Genomic DNA, 22,457 nt, shown 5'->3' with positions numbered 1-22,457 from the left:
TCAAAGAGAAAAGTTTGCTGATTCACAGTCAGGTAGCAACACATCTGGAGAACAGGATTCAAGCACAGCTGAAGTTCTCAGAAATAGCAAATTAAGTGGCTATCCACTGAAAGCACATCAAGATTCAGACACACACAACAACCACCCAGCGTTTGCTGGGAAATCACCTATTACTCAGCTGAAGYGATACATTCTCAAGCTTCCTTGGTTCAATAGTTTATTTTTTTAAAGAATATTTCTAGAAGACAGAAATACAGACATTTTACAAGTCTTTATATTCAGTTCTTCCTCTGATTCTTTAGGGGGAAAAAAAAAGCATGCTGAATCTTTTTAGCAAGTGCCAATGATGCTCTTGGCTCTGGCTAGGAAACAATCCCTGCCCCAAAGAGCTTCCATTCTAAGAGAGTAGGAAAGAGAAGATGAAGCTCACAGGGAAAACAAAGGAGGTGACATGGTTTGTCATGCTGCTGGTGCCGTATATTGAGACTGGAACATCGTTCTGTGCTGGTAATCAGTACATAGAGCATACATTGCATGTGACAGAACATGTTCTCTCTGCAGGTGTTTGAAAGGGAAAAGGTAAAGAAGATCGAGAATATTTTCAAAGGTAATCCTGAGAAAAGGAAGACATTCATTCTATGTAGAAATTTTCAAYATTTACAAATTTTTAAAAAATGAAAATAAAATTGTGGTTAACATGCCAGAAATGCATCCACTAAGTCAACTGCCTTACAAAAATAAAACTTCCAGACAACATGTTTCTAAATTAAATATCAAAAAARTAGGAAAAAATAAATACATATATGCCAGCTACCTCATTTATACACAAAAAAGTTAAAAGTCCTTATGGAAAAGTAGCAACAGTTTGGAGCATCCTTCTCTTGCAGTAAAATGACAAGTCCCAAGCAGCAAAGAACAGATACTWAAAGAAAATATGTAAGACTGTGTTCCTTATTAGGAAAGTGCAGAACATTTCCATCTTTCCTGAATGATATATGCTAAAAACAATGTTCCATGATATACCTCCACTGCAAYTCTCTGGGATTTCCAGGTGGTGACAGGCTAACATCCCTTCTCTTATTGGGGGGGGGGAAATAAAGCCTCACCTGTGAACTTGAATAACTATGAACATATATATATTAGTCTCCAGATTGAGAAAAAGGTAAAGATCTTCTCAAAAAGGCTGAGCTATTCCTTCTCCCCAAGCAGTAAAATTCATGCATGGAAACCACACATTTTTAAATACAGTGCTACTTACACAGAACGACTGTTTAGCATAGGCAACTGGGGGCAGCTCTGATACAAACAGGAGACTGTCACTGCTTGGAAGCACAAGTTGCAACCAGTTTGGGACAGTCAAACATGTGAAAGCAGTGTTTCCATGGCAGTTCTTTGCATTTCAAGGGCTAGTTCATTGCCCTGAGCTACCTCCTCTCAGGAGTCAATCTCAGTTTGGCCAGTAGTAGTCACAGTGCTCCAGGTAATAGAAGGCAGGGCACCCTACTCTCTGCTCTCCTAAGGCAATCTTACCACTCCAGGAACTCAGTTTCTCTCTTCAAGGTTTTAGTTCTTTGCAGTCCTGTGTGTTCTCAGGACTTTTTTAAAATCATCTGTCTTCTTTTTTAAAAGGTGTAACATGCCCAGATTAACAACGGTGGTCAATCAGGCAAGGAACAGAGTATCCACAGTGCGAGCTCTGCACTGGTTTACAGGTTTACAATGTACTGGTCACACATAAACCTCCATAGATCCTGACAGGCATTTAAACATTTAAGTCGATTTAAGGTCAAATTGCTACGTACTGACTGCTGAACAGACTGTAGCCAGCTTCSAATCAGGTAGATTCTGCATCTGATGTCACAAGACTGAAGTCATGTCAAATCAGTGATCATCTACTTTGACCCTTTTTGCTTTCAAGGAGAGATGCTGCAAGAAGAAAAGAAAAACGACTTAGCACATGGCACCACAATTTTAAAAAGGTCCATTAGAATGTACTCAATCTTTAACCCTGAATTAAATTAACCCTCATACAGAGAGCAAAGATCACCTGTCCCAAGTCCTGCTTGTTTTTGACAAAGCTAAAATAAATCTATAAARTCTAAAAACTATATATATCCTAACGTGATTTTTCAGGTTGGTATAAAATATCATCTTGTAATACTTTTGYAATAATTGCAAGTATATGCACAATTTCCGACTGGAAACAATTTATCCATGTGTAAAAATGCATAGAGACACCTCCTCCTAACAATACATCTGCATGTACAGAAACTAGGAAAATATACATGAAGTATAAAATTTCAACTAATATCCTAACATTGCAGCTGTAGTTTCACTGGACCTTTGAATCTCTATGCTGTTAAGAAAGTAAGTGTGCAAAAAAAACATGGAATGAAAACAAGAGAGAAATCCTTCCAAACCACTGCAAAAGTTGAAATGAAGTATAACTGGCTGAGACTGTGATCAAATTATAGAAGAAAATCTGTTAATATAGAGTATCATTTGGTTTTAATCCATTTTTAACTTGAAAAAGGAATAAAAATTGTATTTCAAGAATCTCTTCTTAGCACAAAGATATATCTTCCAGCATAAAAAGAGTATGAAGGACTATACAAAACACACAGATGCATATCAAATTAATTGTCTGCTTAATAAAAATGTGTGTATAATCCAAGTCTTCAAACAACAGGTGTATTTCTTATTTTTAAGCATTCTATAAATACACCTAAACTCTTTGGCTGATGAGGATAATAACTGGCCAAACTGAAACAGATGATTTCCATCAAAAGCAGCACTAGCCTCCATATCTTCTATTTATTTTAAGATGAAAATGATGCTTAGAGCCTGCTGCAAACTTAACAGTTTGTCTCTATCAAAAAGGGTGACAATGGTAAGAACGAGCTCCTGATGTAATTTTACAGAGTATCTACAACAGCAGCAGTACTGCCTTGAAAAAAGATGTTAGCTCAGTAATGTAGGTAATACAAATCAAGACAACTCTTCTTCACTTACAGAAAGCAACTGGAAGTTTTGCCTAAGCGAGTCATTGAATCACATTTCCCAACAAAGCCTATCTAAAGGAAAACCCCACTCCCAAGTTTCAGCCTGGGGAGAGGTCATATCATGAAGTATGTTATGCATGGGACGTTACAACATGCAAATATGTGAGTCAGAAGTATGAATTATTCCAGGAGCAAATTTGATAAAATTGAAATATTGGCTCATTTCCYTTTTTACACCATGCTTGCAGAATTTATGTCAAACAGCAGCTAAAGACTCAAGGGTCTTCCCTGTGGGGTCATTACTACCTTTGTCAAATGCATTATAGAATAAAAGGCAAATAATATTCAACTACTTAGAAAACTCATTTACRGATGGTAAGTGTCTGGGTAACTGAGATGAACTAGCCAAGCTGAACATAAAAAAAAACCTCTCAAGTCAGTTACATGGACAGACGCCACAGCTGTTTTTGGTTGTAATCATACAGCTATGTCCTGAGTTGCTCTAGGCAGCACAGTGTCATTCTTTCTTCCCCCAAAAAACTCAGGAAATGAAAAGAAMCAAGCATATGGGTCTCAAAAATGTCAAATTAAGTAGCAGATGTATAAACTAGAAACATCCACTTTTGCAACATAGCTGCTCATAGACATAAAAAAATCTTCTATTTCGCACATGTTTGCTATATCTGCACATTTTTTCACTCAATATCCACATCATACACAAGCTTGTTACTGCAACAATCTGCTTAGGGATAACCTTACAGAGAATTCAGAAAGTTTAGTAAGAAGAAAAGGAAGCAAGACGCAGAAGTCTGYAGTCTCACTTACTATGAGAATACAGAAACAGTATTTCATGTTTTGTTATTTGCTACRGGTTCACTTTTGCATATATTACACAATGCTGTTTAGAAATCCATGAGCAGCACAAGATTTTGCTGCCTTTCCAGTCACCTCTTTCCCTATGTCTCATGTAAGCACTTTTTAAAAACTGGATGCTTCGGCTGCTCCTGTTCAGGACTAGCAGCAATGTTATCTGGTGAAGGTGGCATATTATATGGACAACATCTTTCAAGGGGCTAAGACCACCATGTGCCATTCAGCTCGATAAAATCAAAGCCTAATCTCCTTTCAAATCAGCCATTCAGCTAGAAATTGGTGACTGGGAGATAGAAGGGCAAAAGTAAAAATCAAATACTATATCTGTCTGATAATACGTTGCTGGCAACTATCAGGAATACAAGTCAACRGATAGTTCTGCAAACACCATCACATTCAAGGTTGAGTTGAAATGAAGCATAATGCTTGTCAGGAGGTTCCAAATATAAGGGTTCTTTGATGTTGTTGTTTTAATAAATAATTTCAACCAAGGCTTGATTTTGAGTGCCACGGCCCTAACCAATGTCCAACCTGGCTTCCTCAAAAGCTTAGACAATTCAGACACATAAGGTCTGGACACAAAGGCAATAAAAAGATTTGAGGCCCAAAACAATCAAGAATCTGGAMCAGAAGTTTACAGTTATAGCAACCATTCTCTGCCATTTCAAGTTTTAAGCTATCAGTACTAATATTTTATGGTAAATATAATTAACGCTCAGAAAACGAGCTTAGGATTTGCATTAACATTTGCAACTCATGTAAAGACTTCTCTAAAATCACTGTGCAAAATACAACTACTGACTAGTCGTAGTGCTGCTGCTGGAAGTGCCACCAAGTACCGATATTCAAGGATAAAATACTTCAAGGCTTCATTTACTTGAACGATACAGTAATTTGTGAAGGATAGAGTAATTTGTTACTTTAAGRTCATGCTTGGTGGCAAGATAATAGGGCAAAAAATTTTCACATGCCAGTTTACTGCCCCCTTTCTTCACATCAAAACCACTATTAAGAACCAAAACCAAATTCAATTTTTATACCATTAAGCAGAAACACAAAAAGTTTATATACAAGAGCTGCTAATACAAATAGAACAGTTTGGGCTCTATGTCGACTCCGTACCGTTCCTTGCTGATAAAAATGAGGTGCCAATTCCAAGAGCCATGCAGACTCAATGGCAGTCACATCTCTCATGTAGTATTTGGCTGTCTGTATCACTTCATTGTAGACTACCCTAGGAGAAAAAAAGATAAATGTGTTACAAAGCAATCAAGGAGATAGGTGACTAACAACATATTCAGACAGTTTCAGATAGCAAGTGCCAATGGTACTATTCACAGCATGAGAAGAGAGTCTGTAGCTTATAATATAGACTCTTTATCTAATTTCCTTTGTATGACTGTACTCAACATTACATTGTCTGTACAATATCACATTGTGTGCTCAGCATTACACTGAAAGTACTCTACATTAAGACAACTTTTAAACTGCCATTAAAACATCTTCACACACTACCAGGAGGTATGGATACAAGATATGAAAAGAAAGACCATCTCTAATAATAGGGTCAAGAAGATTCATAACAACACTTCCAAAAAGAGAATGCAAGTAACTCTGTGACAGCACAAGAGGGATGTCAAAGGCAACACAACCTTAGACCCATAACAAGTTAGGTACAAACCACAACGTGACTATCCCCAGTGCCCGTCTGCATACAACCAGCATAAAACTGATTTCTTCCTGTAATCTTTAACTAATGCTGGAATCTATGCTGGTTAGAGATTTAGAAACAGTCAGACACATGGACTCGGTTCTGGCAGCCAGCATGAACAGAATAGGTAACCTATCTCTGAAGTCACCTTTCTGCAGGGAAAGTTGTCTGTAACAAGAAAGCACAAACCCCCACTCTGAACACTAAACACGTCATTATCTGCCTTCTATATGCAAAATTGCAAATACACAAGTCTCATTAGTTATTATTTTGCTTCAAAAGCAACGAGGAAAGAGTGCAAAACTCTTCTCTGCCAAATCAGCCAGATACATACTAACATTAGCAATATAACTAAAGAGAAACCTGAGGAAAACAAACAAGAATGAAAATGCTTTTTACATACACCTGTTGCAGGTGGAGAACTGAAACATACACCCTAGTGTAGGAGGGGCTCCCAAGCCATAGCAGTACTGAAGCTGGGGTTGCCGAGCAAGTCACTCATGGAAATGCCCAGATGCTCCAGAATGACTTATTTAGATAACAAAACAAGCAAAAGCAGTTCTAGCTTACCAGCGTGGAGGTTTCTCTGCATACAACACTGAAGTGGGATGAATATGAAGTTCATGGTCATCACGTATAGTCCTTGAAAGCAAGATACTATTTCAGACTATGTGCAGATTTATTATTTAACATTTGCTTCCTTTCATCCCCAGCCAGAATATTAATAAAAGGCAACAGCGATGGAGCTGGAGCAAAGTATAAGTGTACAGATTTTAATGAACAGGCTTTCAGACAAAACCAGGCTGAAAACCTGGCCAAAGGAATGATTGAGAATTTAATATTCTAAAAGATCTGCACCTACATTAAATTAAAAAGTAGTGTTTCAGGCCTGTATTTAGTGCACTGGAAGCCTTACAGAAGAAACATAGTTCTTGCTTTTATTAACACAAGCTAATTACTATTGGTAACAGCTACTTAAAAACAAAAAAAACCCCACCATTGAAATAGTGCGAACAAAACTTCAAGGATTTACTAAGGCAATTGCCATGTATTTCTTGTTGCAAGTACCTGGAGAAGCATTCATTTGTTGATTACATTTAATCAAGTCAAAGGAGTGTGTTAAACTAAACAATAGTTCCAATGAAACTATATATTCTTACTTGTAAGCTCCAGTAGAGTGGAATTTAGCTGCGTTAGCAAAGAATCCAGAAACTATACACTTCAAAACTGGATCTGGATCACCTGAAGAAAAGATTTTTTTTTCTGTAAAATGAGTCAATACAATGGCAAAAAAAAAAAAAAAAAAAAAAAAAACTTTAAGAAGTTTGCATATCAAAAAGCTTACCACTGCAAGTGAAGAGGTTTTGTGATCTGATGACATTCTAAAGTCTCTTAAGCCTTCAGAATTTTGAGATTTTAAAAAAAAAACAAAAAAAAAAAAAAAACTTAAATCCACTTAATCATCTCAAAGAAATTTCACACTGAATCAGGCTTTGACTTAAAGGCAGATAAACCTTGCAATTTTTTACTTCAATTTAACAGCAAATCAGAATTACTATGTAAAAGTCTACTGTTGCTACTGGTGCCTCCATGAAGATAGTTTTACAGTCCTTAAAGCAACCATGTGTGACAGTTAAGCACTGAAGACTGATTTTTCAGAGCAGTTAGAGTCAAGTGCTGAGAACTATTCATGATAACCATACACTCTCAACACAGCTGAAAATAGATCTTTTTGAAAAGGCAAAAAAAAGAAACTGAGTGACTTACCTGACTCTTCCTAAAACTGACCATTAAATATATAATACACGGTGATAATCTCGTGATAATCTCTATATAACTGTGCTGGAAATTTTAACTTTCCAAAAACTGGAATAAATGTTAATTGTCAAAATGATCCAAGTTGCTCTTTTACAGTCATCGTTAGGGAAGAAAAAATGGTTTGATTTAATACTATTTTTAGGCCAGGCAAAAAAATATTTCAGAAGTTATACGAAAAGCAGGAAGCAGACTGAAAATCTGGMGACCATCTTCTATATATATTATGCAATACTTGTTTTTATTAAAAACCAACCCCCCCCCCCAAGTCTTCACCTTCACTGGACGAGTTTGGTACTTTAAAGCGGGCAAGAAGCTTTTTCAGTTGTTCTCTTACAACAGAAGCTCTAACAAGGCCTTTGTAGTTCAGGAAGTGTTCCTGACACCACTGAGAGCTCTTGCTGTGCTAAATAGCAAGAAAAGAAAAAGTTACAATCAAATACCACCAATAAAAACAAACAAACAAAAAAATAATTTTCAGGTCACATTTTTATTCTTCTTATTCTGTTTTTTTTTCTTTTTTTTGTATCCTATATTTACTGTCATTTTCCCTAAAAATTACCTATTTACAGAGCAACTAGCAAGACTGCATACTGCCAGTAACTGCAAAACGTATTTCAAATAACTTCTAAATAGGAGCAGAATAAATGTCATGGSACATTTTCTGAAAGTGTACCTCATTTCTTCATACACAGTGAAGGAAAATAGCATCAGTCATTCCATTCTCACACACAAATGCTTCATATCATGTATTAGTCTCAGTTTTCAGTCTCAAATGTAAACAAGACTTTTCTGTACACTGTTTTCACTTGTCTTCTCTATGCAAAGAGTTACTTCTCCAGAAGCCAATACTTATTCCAAGAGTCTCTGCATGCAGATATTTTAAGAGAATTATGCAGATTTAAAACTTTACAGGCAAAATTTCAATTAATACCTGATTGTTTGGCGTGGAAGGCTTTTGTTGGGTTTCTGTTTAGTTTTAAAACTAAACTAAACTAAACAGTTTAAAACAGTTAGTTTAAAAAAAAAAAAAACAACACTAAAGTGGATATACCGGTACAACTCAGTTTGCTGCAAAAACATAATCATAGAAGTGCTTTATACCAGCAAGGTACACTTAACCCAGATAAGTACATTGGTTCAAAGCTGTTAAGCAAAACCTCAGCTAACAGAGAAATATTAAGATTATTATTAAATATATATGAGGTGAATATACAAGGTTACTGGCAAGGACAGTATGATAATTGATGAGGCAATTAAAAAAAAAGGGGGGGCTACCAGATTTGGATACAGTTTATCAGATACATCCACAGAAAACAAATGAGAGCATGAATTTCAATTGGAATCTGAATACTTATTTTCCCAAAGCCCTTTCAAGTTCCCAGTCTCACTGAAAATATGTACGTCTAGAGATAGGACTTCTGTGCTGTACCCAAACCACAGAACTCTCTTCCCTTTTCAGAAGGACTACAGGAGGGTCTGTGGCATATTTATTTAGTAACAGTTATCTTTTAAAGCTGCAGTATCATTTTATAGCCTTGGTAAGTCCTCAGCATTGAGGATGCTGTATCAAGAGCTTCCAGATTCAGAATTAGGGACTCTTGCCATTCCTGCAAATCCACRTGCACTCAAACAGACTCACTTTGACAAAGGCTTCATAAACATTAAGCATAGTGAGATGATCACCTTCTTCCACAGCAAACTTTCTGTGCTGCCTGGCCTGGAGGAGGAGAAATATATTTTTATWAGCAGATTGATTTTTGCAACTATAACTTCCAGTACCTTCAGTTCCCATCAGCCTCAGTATTTCTTGGTGACTATCCTAACTCTTACCAAGAAGTACAGCACCTTTAGGCAATATCAATCTTTTACTAGCCAATATATACCTAGGAGKAGTCCCAAAATTGAAATTAGAAAAATGAACTGAAAATAGACCCCCAAAAATCCATSAGAGAGAGATGTGCATTAAAATCAGGCTCTTGCTGCCTGATAAAGTATCCTAATGCCTTCTTTTTGTTCCTCTCAGAAGAATTTTTTTTTTTTCTGGTGGGTGAGGAGGCCTCTTTAACAAGTCCTGATTCTGACAAATACTCGTTTATAACCTTTCATGTTTCTGGTCCTCAAAAAGAGGCTTTGACACTAGCAAAGAACTGCAAGTCTCCTCCTGTTACTCAGCTTCTCCTTTTATCTATAACTGATAGTTAGAAACTACGTTTCATTTTGAAAAAAATTTGCAAAGACTAACAGGTACTTGGCAGAAATTTAGATATACTGAATTAAACAAAARAAGTGATATGACTGAACTTACAGCTTGCAATTTTTGATTTGGGGGAATCAAAAAGATGTTTTGAATCTGCATCATGGCAGCAATGGTCAAAATCTCCTGGGAGCAGCCAAAATTTCCTGAAGAGTTAAGTGGAAAAATTCAGTAATGGAAATCCTCTTTTCATCAATTTATCAAAATACAAGATAATACAGAGGAAAAGCAGAATATTTTTAACATATATAAAACTAAAAAACATTATGCTATTAGATTTTTTTAGTATAATAAGGAATATTTTTAATAGGAAGTTTCAAAGACAAACTGATTAGACTTTAGTTAACTTTATTAGAGAGGTCCATGAGTTGAATCAAGTCTTTTTTTTCCACTAAATATCACACCATACAGYTTGTTCCAAGTTTAGCAAATGTCCAATAGTACACTACACTTTCTAGAAGCAGTATCTTCTAGTCAGCACAAGACTGTGAAGAAAATCTGGGGGTTTTTGTCCTACCTGATTCCAGAAGCATCTTTGCAAACATAGGATTCAATGGAAATTCTGCTATTCTCATTCCAAGAGGTTCTGTTAAACGACAGTGTATATCCAGACCTGTAGCACATTAACAAATACAGCTGTAATATAGGCAAAAGTAGCACAGAAAGTCTTCTATAAGAATTTATTGCAGATAAAAGAGCAGAATTWGGAGCTAAAATACAGCAAATGCACCTAACAATTGCTGAGTTAGTATTAAACTAAGCTGAAGACTGTCCTTAATACCCATTTAATCTCATGAGTCCTTGGTATTTCTTTTTAAAAAACATACTTAGACTAYACAAGTTCCTTTGTTTTTGACAAACTTCTACTGCTCCTACAAATGATTCAGAAAACGTGCAGTCAAAGTCAATGCAGCAGGCTAAGTGCCTGACTCTTYAGTGAATCAGGAGGCACATGGATACTGTCTAGCCTAGAAAGTTAGGTGTTACAGCCATGCATCTCCTTTTCAAGTACTTCGCAGTATCTTTGTTCAGGGTGAGGGGAAGCAGGAGTCCTGACGAGGAAAATAAAAAAGGAGCATAATTATAGAAAGAGGCTTAATTGTAGAAATAGAAAGCAGTACTATAGGGTGACAGGGTGTCAATTTTCTGAGTCACATTTGATGAGGTCACAGTGAAAAATGTTTTAACATCATCTAAGCTAAAGATGTACAGCAGATAAGGAAGACTCCTCTGCAGTTTATTCTGCTTCATGCATCATTAACTAAATTGTCAGCCACATTCCAGCTGTAGCCTTTTAATTGGAGGTGAGGTGGTACAAGAGAGAGGCATGACAGCTTGATTTTCAGTTCCCAATTATTAGTGAGTAATYCTGCTTGTTTACCATTTCAGATGAACAGCTTCCTATGATTAAACACCTGCAGTAAGTGTTACCCATGCGAGCCACTGGATATTTTAACTTAGAGCACTACGTTGAAATTTCAAGGAAGAATTAAAATGGCAAAGTGTTGCCTGTGTAAGAGGACATGGTAAACAGACACAGGAAATAATCAGAAGAGCAACYAGAAGGCAGAGCACAAGAGAAAAGCTACATAAGGAGGGACCAACAAGAGCACAGTAACAGGATTTTGAAGCACTTTAGACTGCATAAATAACCATAGCAGAGTATACTGAGGAAACAACTGTGGCCCACATGTTATATAAACATGCTATACATCCAACTGCGGTGGAAAAAAACCACAGCTGTACTTTAGTCACRTTTCACAGAGAAAACCAAAAACCATAAATCAAGTCAAAGAATGAGATYTCCTATAACTCATGTCAGCATTTCTAAAGCTGCAACTACCACCACCAAGTGCTTACTTCTCTTTAGTATTTGAGATACTATAGTGTTTTACRATAATGTAGCAAAACATTCACAACACCCTTACACTGTAAAACGAGACCCAATGGGCATTTCATATATTGCCAAAATACTTTTCTCAGAAACAGGTACAAAAAGCAGTTTATGTGAAATGATGAAGTGATATATGTAAACACAAAGTCAGAGAAACCTCAAAAATTAAGGTAGGATTAACTATCATTTGATCAGCACAACACAAGATGCTTAAGCGCTACCCACCATTAGTRCCTCAGACTACTTAGTCTTTCATTTACAGAAATAATTGGTTTCCTCAGTAGGAAAAAAGAGAAATTTAGATCTTTTAAAATTCCTACAGGTACATCAAGCCATAACCACCTGGCTTCTGCTGAAGCTACAAGTCTCAACACAATTTTGCAAGGGTATTGCTTTGTGCACAGATGTCTCTGTAGCAGTACACCGGAATACWCACTAACTGCCTGCAATGGATACAAGTTGGGCATAGGCAAAAGTTTCCTTAGAAGCAACCACTATACCTAAGTATATATGAAATTAGAGCTCTTCAGCTCTTCCCTAAGCTCAGTTTAGGAAAAGGTCTTGAGGTTTTTACTGAGCACGCTCAGGAGAGATTGTTCTTTGCCATTAAGGAGTTTCAAGAAAGTATATGACAGGCTGAAGGAAAAAGAAGCTTTAAACTTAACTGGAGTGGTTGTTTTTAACAGGCCACAACTTAAGATAATATTGAAGATTTATTTGTATCTGAAATAAAGCTAAAGCTAAAACTAAACTCRTTTTCTATCTGCTTATCTCTATTCTCCTAAATCATGCTTAGAATAGTGAACTCTGACAACTGAGACTTTCAAAAGCACATCAAAGGAGAAAAGACRCTCCTGGTGTAATCATTTATCAGCCCGAAAATAGCGCTGTTTATTCAACAAAACTATCTCAACCACAAGASTGTCTGCTCTGCACAGATTTCCCAGTCAGCACCACTTGGCACGATAGGGTCCTGACTGTAAACTGCACATTTGCACATTATTACAATGCAAATGATAAAATACATGTGTATACTTGCGTAAGAAAAACTGAATCCTTACCACAGCTGCAAACTCTTGAGTAGCTTCACCTCTGCAACTTATATAAAAGCTCCTTAAGAAGCCACCTAAAACTCTAAACTTAAACAAAAAATTGAGAATAAATCTGTACCTCACATATACTCCTTTCTGAGTTAAACACCACCACTCGCACTTCTCTGCTTGCTGCAAACACCGAGCAGCCAAAAGAGAACAGCTCTGTACTTGTGTGCAAATCTACCATGAGCGTAATACTTCTGCCAAAACATCAAAGAGCTAATCAAGGAGTTTATTGATCTTTCCTCTCCATTTCTCTAAGATGGTTTTGGCTGTGAATCCATCCTTGCAACACACTTCTGAGTCTGTGTGAAAGCTGTTGTTGCAAGCTTGAAACAGCTGCCAAGAACCAAGTGCCTTAAGCRAAACCCTCCTTTGCCAGATGGAATCAGCATGGAAAATAATCATGGTCAAGAGAGATACAGCTCCACAAGAAGTGTGTAGACTACCACAGGTTACAACACAGCATTTGTAAGTGATGTAAAAACAACCACAAAACTCTTGAAGCTTCCAAAACTTACACAATCTTTCACACAACCTTTTTCCTCATGTTTATATGATGAAGCAAATATTGTTAGTTTTGAATTAATTACAACACTGAGTTAAAGTAGATCAGAGCTTCGTTTCAATCACGTGTTCTCCTGTCTGGTTTTTGTTTTGCTTTAAGTTTGGGTGGGGGGGTATATATATGAAAATATATATAAATATAAAATTGTTCTTCCTATAAATGAAAGCATATATCATACATTACAGTAACCACAACAGAAAGGAACTGCATATTGTGTACAAAAATATTACTCAGTGTGATTTGAAGAATATAAACCAAATGAACTCATTTAATATCTACCGAATTTGAGACCTATATGTGATTAGTAGTTTAGAGAAGATTATGAAAATATTGTTAAGTTTATAAATAGTAAAAAAGCTACTTTGATATGCTCTCAGGGTCTTTTAGACTAGCTTTTTCTTTGACATTCATGCTTATCTATTTGTTTGTCCGTAACAAAAATCTTCAATTCTAGAACTAGAGCAAACTTACTTTGGGAGGTGCATACACATAGAAACTAAGAGCATGAAAAGCCAGTATGCTGTGCAATGAAACACAGACACTGAGTGTGGGAAATACAGTTCCAATCCACCCAGGTGGAAATTTGCTACTTTGGGGAACAAATAGTGCATTTATAGCTTGCAGAATTAGGACAGTTTAACTGATTGTCCTGTAACAAGTCAAAGTTTGCCTGCTGAAGGCTAAAGACATGTTCATAARATCAGGTTCATTGAGTTGACATTCAAAATTCATGTCAGAATTCTGACCTAGTTGCAGGGTCAATAACAACATTGACAAGAGTACTCCGTGTAAGATGCAGCCTTTCAGCCATGGTACTTTCAGAGTAGAGATACAGGCTGGAACTCTTTTTTTAAATATAACGAGATGTGCTGTTGATAACTCTTRGCAGTGGTATCTCCTRTATTATATTAGTGAGAATGTCTGAAGAACTCACATGTGACTCTTCCTTTGCTAACAGATTGGGAAGCAAACTATTAAACTTTGAATCTAATCTCCAGTGAATTGCATCTCTCAAATTCAAGTATCAGATTTTACTTACAATCTTTACGCAGAATTCTTGCACTTTTCAATATATGGATAGATATGTGCAAACACATCAAAATCAGATAATGAATGCTACATGCTAACAGAAACAATTTAAATGTTAACAATGTGCTTTTTTAAAACCTGACCATGGAACAAAGTGATAACATGGAAATTGGACAGCTTAAAATAATTATTACAGTCAATCTGATGATGGAGTTGAGAAACCTACACTTCCAAAAGTTTTTGTTTATCCTTGGAAAGACTACAAGTTTCCATTACTGGCACAGTAACACAAAATGAAAGTTCACCACCAGACTAAGAACTTGAATATCTAACAACTTATCTAATGAGATACAAATAAATTTAGTATTGTTCAGCTCAGTGTCTTATCTCTATACCATTCCATAAAAATTAAAGAAAAATGAACAAAGGGACTGCCTGTGAACTCCAAACTAAAACCCTAACCAACTCGGAGCCCTGTTCCTAGCAACAAGGAGTTGGCACCTCTCAGAGTGCAAGGAAATAMACAGTAGAGAGCTACGAAATAAGTTTTGTCCAACCCAAACAGTTAGATGCTAGTTCATTCTCCATGCAACAGATTTTCAGTTCCTCCCAGAAAATGACTGCTGCCTTCTGCTTGCCTACCTTTCTGAAATAATCTAAAGGGAATAGAAAGTGACCTCAGAAAAAAAACTTAGGCACACTTTACAAAATACCAACAACAAGCTTCCACTGGCCAAGGCTGTATTTTCCTCAAAGAGCTGTGCTCAAAAGCAAGTTTGATTAATGTCTATCCCAACACCAAATCCAAATTAACAATTTTTTTCTTCCATTATCTCCCATAGCATAAGTAAAGCAAAGCATAATATTCTCACCTCCTAAAGCATACAGCAATTCTAACGCTTGCACCATGGACTGGGCAGGAGGGGGCTGTGAAGAAAAATGTGCATTGTTTAAATCATTATCATCAGAACACAATTAAAAAAAAAAAATCTTAGATCTTTTCCTCTCTCAAAATCCTCAACTCTAATTATCTACCTTTCTACCTACCCAGAAGGCAGAAAGAGCTCTCAGACTCTTCCTATCACCACTCCATTTACATTAGTGCTACAAGTCAAAACCCTCTCAATGGGCTCAGCATCATCACTATGATGCTCTCACTATCCTGTCAGTATGCAGAATTATACCAAGCTAGAAAACATAAACCTTCTTTCTTCAGCAGTTACACCACAGGTGATCAGAACAGTTACTTCTYAAGTTTCTCTCCTAATGCTATTATTTTAGTTTTTCTGCATCAATGCAGGAGTAGCTAAAAACTGTACGGAAAGCAGTTTAAAAGCTGGTATTGTTATTCTTCTGATGAAGACAAGCACCAATTTGGTCCTGCATATATCTCCTTTTCCACAAATTCAGTGCAAAGGAGCTACAATTACAGTTCTGCAGAATCTCAAATATTTCTTTCTTTCTAGACTGTTCCTCACAAAATTCATTCTTGACATTTCCAACAGAGACTCTGGAATACAAATTGTCACTATTTCTAAGTTGTGACACGCATTATTTGTGCTAAGTGATTCACAGATAGCTACTTCACTTCCCGATAGTGGGCCATGAAGTACACTTTCCAAAGTAATAGGGCAATTGTTGCTTGGCTAACTGCTCTGAGGATCACAGACAAGACCTCTGGCGATCCTCCGCCTCGCTGAAGAGRGACAACAGTCTTTATCGTCTAAGACTAACCGAAAGAAAGGAGAACCTGAGCACATTGTCAATTCCCAAAGCCTTCAGCTGCAAGATGACAGGAGCGAGGTTACTGCGTTGCATCTCCGGAACAGTGGACTGCTGCAACTTCTCAAAGTCTTCTTCTGTTGTGGGAAGAAAAAGAAAGAAAAAGCTATTTGGGATTGGGTTTCAGCTTCCTTTACAGGTAGGCAACATGACAGTACTGTTCTTATTTCAATTTAGAATTACTAAGTACAAATACTTAAGATGTTAAAAACACTAATTCAAAGATATGTTTCTCCAATTACTATATTTTAAGTTATTTGAACCTTAACACATGATTTCAATAGTAAATATTCTTCTACATTAACTCTGCAGTTGATCCACATTTCAATTTGAAATCTTGTAAATTCTTCACAAAATCTGAAAATGCTTTTTCTTCTAAGAGTTTGGTATTTTTATCATGAAAAGGAGGGGGTTTTTAAGAGGAGACCAAACTTGAAACTGAGCATGTTTTCACTTTAAGAATACTATTTGTTCATAATTATTCATAGAAAATGAGGTTTTAAAAAGCCTATCTCAACTAACAGCTAAGCATTGAAACAAAGCACGTGACAATGCTCTTCTGTGTTCACTATAAAGTTTAAGTCTTTAAAAATACTTTGTCCAAGGTCAAAAATCTTGCACCTTCTATTAATCAAGTAATCTTCAGATCACTCTAAACATTAAAGAACAGGACAGACATAAATGCACCCCCAAATTGTGTACCAACAACTCTCTTCCACCTTTGGGCACTGACTTTCAGTAATAGATACTGTACCTTTTCTTTATTACAGTTTATTCAGCATCCCCTACCCTCCTTAAAACTCTTCTTGGACACAGAWATAACATCTGTGCAATCACTTTTTCTCAGTAAATTACTTGAAAGCCATGTAAATTTGCTGTACTATGAAATATATGATGAAATCTGGTATTAACGTTCTGAAAGGATAGATACCTATTATAAATGCATAGTTCATTAAAAAAGAATTTACGTACAATATTGACACATACTTGAAGATACTTGCTTTACAAGTTTATTTATTTATAGCAGTTATTTTTGTACAGTGCCAGTCCTATCAGTTCAAGAGAAGTATTTGGAGTTGGCACCTATTACTAAGAAAGAGGGACCACAGGAAGAGAAAATTTTCATCAATAATTTGAAATTTTCAAGAGTTTTTTGTTAGACATGCAATTTAAAGGAGACTTTAATCATGCTACAGTGTATCATAGGTGGGTATAGCAAACTGAAGTAAGTGCTCAGAAATCAAAAGCATTATGGAGACAAATGTACTTAGYAGACTTATCACTAAGAGTTGCATCAACATTACAGGCTTGCAATTGTTGCCAGTCTCATAGCACCTCTCCTACTCAGTTTGTATTTATGTTTCATAAAAAGTTTCTAATGCTTAGCACATGTGAGCAATTCTAAACAAGCCAGGGGAATACTGACRGGAAATTTAATCTCCTGCTCAAAGAAAAAAAAAATGCAGTTATATTCTCCTTAATCTCATGTTAAAAATACTGTAAAATAAAATCACAAGTCACACAACAGCAAGTTCACCTACCCTGCACATCAGATTACTGACCTGTATAAAGTCTGTAACATTTTCCAGAACGGTTCCGGCCTGCACGTCCTGCTCTCTGATTAGCCGAAGCTTTAGATACTGGTACTACCACAAGGCACTCAATGGCTGTTTTCGGATTATAGGCCCGAAGCTTCACAAAACCACAGTCAATTACGAATGTAATTCCATGAATTGTGATAGAGGTCTCAGCAATGTTGGTAGCTACGATCACCTGCAGATATGGACACAAGAAAGACCCTGTGAACTCTCCAATCTCTGTAACACTCAAGTCTTAACATCAGTGCACCAGGATCCAAATACAAACCACTTGGAAGACCCTGGTTACAACAACTCYAAGCAAAAACACTATAGAGTACAAAAAGACACAGAACATGCAGCAGAYGTCAACTTGAAATAAGCCCAGTTTTTACAGTTTAACCATCACTTTTTTATTCAAATTTATTCCATCTTTATAAAAGTGGAAGAACTTGGCTGCCTTTGCAGAGAAACCATAAGCTGACTGCATACCAAGTGTTTTTAYGCAGCAAACAAAATCTAAGAATAGTTTCTTTCCACTCCCATTAAGTATTATTTGTAACACTGGAGCGGGGCAGTGGGAAAGGAACAGCCAGTTAGTTGTAAAGTGACCAACATTCCTGCAAAGATATACTTCTATATATGCCTTAAAACATTTTTTTTAATTGTTGCAAGAAAACAGGGAAAAATTTAATCTCTACTTCACTTGAAATTTAAATCCTCAAAATTAATTGATTAATGCCATACCCCAGAGAGAAAAGTAGTATTTTCTTTATCACTTAACATCCTCCAGCACCAGATGAACAGTTTTACTACCCAGAGCCCAGTAGGTGCAAGAGCGCTAACAAATCACTCCTGAAAAGTTCTGTCAGTATGTCTCAGCCTCAACACAGGCTTTGTCTAAGCAGAAAGCATTAGTCATGTCCCATTATATGATAGTTCTATCCTATTAAACATCCAAACAAGACTTGCAGAAGCCAAAACAAACCTTTCTTCAAAGCCAAGCAAGTTAACTTGTGTCTTAGGTAAAAATGCAGCATTTACCCATTCTGTCACTATTTTTCCATTACTAGTGGAAAACTCCATCAGACACTTGGACCACAAAAAGAAATAAAAACAGGTGAAAGCAGAGGACTTCTGAGCGTAAGAAGCTGCAGCTGGACACAGAAAAATACAAGAAAATGCAAAGATATTTAAAAAGTTTATGATGTAGACAGGAGAGTTTTAACTGACATACAGAACTGAACAAAATGAAAAGTGAAGCCAGAAAAACATGTTGCTGGAGAACTAGTTTCACATTCTAAAAACTGACAGGCAGTATCAAAATAACCAGAAAATCCACCTATATCCAAAATGGAGCTTGCAATATTTTCAYGATATAAGCATCACATACACATATACACACACATACATATATATATATATATATGTGTGTGTATGTATATATATATATACACACACAATCTGTGAAAAGCAGACACTCTTCTGGGTGGTAGAAACCAAGAAAAATGATACAGAGCAGCCTTACCTTTCTGACACTGCGAGAAACTCTCTCAAATACTTTCATTTGCTCAGCAGAAGGCAGCCCAGCATACATAGGGAGAACACGGAGGTGTTTTTTCATTCCGGTGCGAGAAAGGGCCCGAGCCTGTTCTATTAGCATAGAAACAACTGTTTCYACTTCCTCCTAGAACCATATCAAAAGAGAAGAATATGAGAGAGATTATCTACAGCACATAGCACCTACATACAAAAAAAAATCCACAAAATAATCTTGATACAATTTTAGTGGTTTGAAACTCTAGGATCTTTTGAGCAACTCCCTCAATTTTGTAATATTCTTATATAAACAGTTATATGAATACATACTTATATAAATASTTATATTCAATGTTATTTGACACAGCATCACACTTCACTAATGCATGAGAAAAATCACATCTGAACATAAAGTCCAGTAAGAGGGAAGTAGGGGTATGTTCCCTGCACATCTCTAAGTTGTGACAGCAAAATGAGAGGCCAATCTATTTTGATTGTGTAGAGCRTTGTGCATCTAGATCAAGAACGACACAGTAACAGCATTGGACAGCTGATGTTAAATTCATATTTAATCTTAGAGATCACAACAAAACTTTCAGATATCATCCCATCAGTTACTCAATTCACTCTTTCGAAGTCAAATCAATAAAAAGGGATGGGGAGTTTCTCTTGGAAATACACAGGATTTAACACAAGATACTAGTTAAGCAATTTAAGGAAGCTTGCTTCCTGCTGGAAGAATGATAAGCTATTCTTGTGCACTGCAAAGTGAGCAGACAAGCACCAACAGTGCAGAAAACCTAGTAAATTTCTCTCTAATTTCTTTTTCTGTCAAAAACTTAAGATTAAGCCTAACAAATATAAATTCCTTTTGCTCTGTCTATTAATGATAACTCTCTGTCAATTTAGCAACTCTGCAGGTCTGACTAATWTCAAAAACATGCATTGTTCTGCTAATTCACGAGGCTAAAAGCATACAGCACAAAATGAGAAAACCATTACTAGCCATCAAACATTAGCTCTGAGAAATCCAGACTATTCCATAATTAGTTTTTCTAGAAATCATTGGGACTCTCCCAGTTCTACYCACATTGATCATTGCCTTTACTGGGAGTAAAGCAGGCAGAGCTAAGAAAAACAGGAGGCCAAGAAGGCTTCAAAAAGGCCACAATAAAATACTGTAAAGCAAAAACTATGCATCAATTTTGTCTACCTGGCCAGTTAAAAATGCCAGTATGTCACCATCATTTTCTGTCTGGTGAATTTTCATTGCAGTTTCCACAGTTGATTTTATGTAATCTGGAACAGGGCTGTGGGGGAGGGAAAAAAAATTAAAGACATTAGTGGAAAAATAAGTACAGACTCTTCATTCAGTAAGGAAAGAACAGACAATTTTTGGATGTTATAAATCAATCATTAAATACATTTAATTCCCGGTGCATCCTTGGGAGTCAGCTTTCAGCAAGTCATTCGTTTCCTTCACACCACTGTAAGCTTGAAAAATGTTTTCTTTACATATGTTCTGCTGCTACAAGCAATACCCTACACTGTTTTTTTTAATAAAATGCTATCTTTTAAAGCAAATATTCGAAGTGTTTACTACAAATGCATAACCCAGCTACAACCATCAGCTTGATCTAAGAAAAAACAAAACCGTAAGGATTTATTTATCTTACTATTTTATCCTTTCATATGATCAATTTACTGGTTTCTGGACATGCTCCCAAATAAGTACACGAAGCATGGCATCTCCCCACATAAAGTGAACTGACATAACCAGAGCTCTTTATTCAAATGTGAACTCACRGGCCCATAAATTAGAAGGCTCTTCTGAGCATCCTGCTCTAATGATTTCCACCTGTGAAACTGCAGTAATATTAAAGAATGAAGAAAGACACTTTAAAAATCCTCCCTCTGCCCTCTCTCAGAAAACTACAAATCACCCGCAGAAAGTAAATTTAAAAAGAAAAAAGAAAAAAAAAAGGCATTTTGAGGGATTCTGAGGGGCTACATGCATTTCTTTCAAAATGAAAGTGAAGGAAGTCTGTCCCATAACTGGTCATGTTTGTTTGACCGAGGCAGCCACCCTACTGTTGCCARTCCTGACCAAGTTTGGTGCTGAACATGACGATGTTGAATGTCATGAGGGCTGCATCAGGCTTGGTCAGGAATTGAAGTAAACTGTTAGAGAAAATTCGTATGTTAGATAAATGGTGATGTTGACTTAGAAGATGGAGAGCTCAAGTCCTAAGATCATGTATTTCTGTACTGTAACTTAGAGTTTGAACAACTGTTTCCTTAAAATGTAGCTTGTCTTGTAGTTCTTTATTAGTTCTTAACTACAGTTATGTCCTTGTACCCTCTAAGGGGAACAGGTGAATGATCATCAATTATTAGATTATGTACCCATTAACTTACTACTATCTCATCACCCATGTTTCTCTACTCAGCAAGAGCACAAACTGAGCACTACAGCAAAGGAAAAAAAAGAAAGAAAAGGACCCCTAAGGCCACATCTAGTCAAAATGATACCACTGACACACATTCTTCTAATTACCACTTACAAGATCAAACAGACCTCTGTACGTAAAAGATATCCACTGGAAACGTTCTCCCTTCCACAGTAAGGATCACACTGGTATCTTTGCTGGGATCATTGGTCTCATTTTGATTAAAGAAATCTCTGAATTTCTAAATTAAAATCAAACATAAACACTTTCAGTTTGATAATTCTAAATATATAGAAAAAAATATAAAAACATGAAGTAGTCAATCAGTATTACTTGAACAACTTTGTAAATTTAACAGTATTTTGATAAAGTTCTGATTTAAAGTTTTGTAGCAGGATTCAAGCATTTAACAAAATTATGCTGTCTTGCATATTTATTATCTGGAGAAGCAAAGATTGAAAAGAGGTAATTAGATCAGCTGATACAGTTGGAAAAAGCAGATATGTAATCTTTTCATTGGGTCTTCTACAGCAGTAGCAAACTCAAAGCTAATCAGAGCTTAGAAAAGATTGTTCTTTAAGGCTCTGGAGAAGGACTTCCATATTCTTTTACAGTTTTAGGTGAATAAGTAAATTTTACAGCTCTTACTAAACAGAGACCTCACTTTATAAAGTCAGTTAAGCTGACTCTAGACCTGATTTTTGTTGTGACACCTTCACACATTTAAATTTATTGCCATGAAGTATTTTAAATATTCTACAGCAAWAGAACAAGAAATAAGAACTCAAGTAGCGGATTTCTATTTTTATGCACATTAAAGAGGTATTGTAAACTTACTACATTTAAACAGATGTGTATACAGAGCC

At 36.3% G+C, this 22,457-nt stretch overlaps 1 protein-coding gene across 1 annotated transcript in view; it reads right to left on the bottom strand.

The window, feature by feature from the left end:
* Positions 1 to 209: 209 nt before the first annotated feature.
* Positions 210 to 22,457, bottom strand: part of DHX35 (DEAH-box helicase 35) — a 33,480-nt gene continuing 11,232 nt past the window's right edge. Inside the window, exons 9-22 of the mRNA XM_085313933.1 lie at positions 21,720 to 21,832; positions 20,355 to 20,451; positions 19,131 to 19,289; positions 17,588 to 17,798; positions 15,978 to 16,102; positions 15,116 to 15,170; positions 10,176 to 10,271; positions 9,710 to 9,804; positions 9,044 to 9,121; positions 7,678 to 7,807; positions 6,747 to 6,828; positions 6,157 to 6,228; positions 4,998 to 5,109; positions 210 to 1,926 (exon numbers count right to left, since the gene is read on the bottom strand). Coding sequence (XP_085170059.1) covers positions 1,882 to 1,926; positions 4,998 to 5,109; positions 6,157 to 6,228; positions 6,747 to 6,828; positions 7,678 to 7,807; positions 9,044 to 9,121; positions 9,710 to 9,804; positions 10,176 to 10,271; positions 15,116 to 15,170; positions 15,978 to 16,102; positions 17,588 to 17,798; positions 19,131 to 19,289; positions 20,355 to 20,451; positions 21,720 to 21,832 — 1,470 coding nt within the window. The 3' untranslated portion in view covers positions 210 to 1,881. The remainder of the gene's footprint in view (positions 1,927 to 4,997; positions 5,110 to 6,156; positions 6,229 to 6,746; positions 6,829 to 7,677; positions 7,808 to 9,043; positions 9,122 to 9,709; positions 9,805 to 10,175; positions 10,272 to 15,115; positions 15,171 to 15,977; positions 16,103 to 17,587; positions 17,799 to 19,130; positions 19,290 to 20,354; positions 20,452 to 21,719; positions 21,833 to 22,457) is intronic.

This window comes from Rhea americana, unplaced genomic scaffold, assembly GCF_003343005.1.
Source record: "Rhea americana isolate MKP2758 unplaced genomic scaffold, rheAme1 scaffold_4, whole genome shotgun sequence".
Lineage (NCBI taxonomy): Eukaryota > Metazoa > Chordata > Aves > Rheiformes > Rheidae > Rhea > Rhea americana.
Note: the sequence above shows the minus strand (reverse complement) of the source record. Positions and strands in the feature narration are given on the sequence as shown.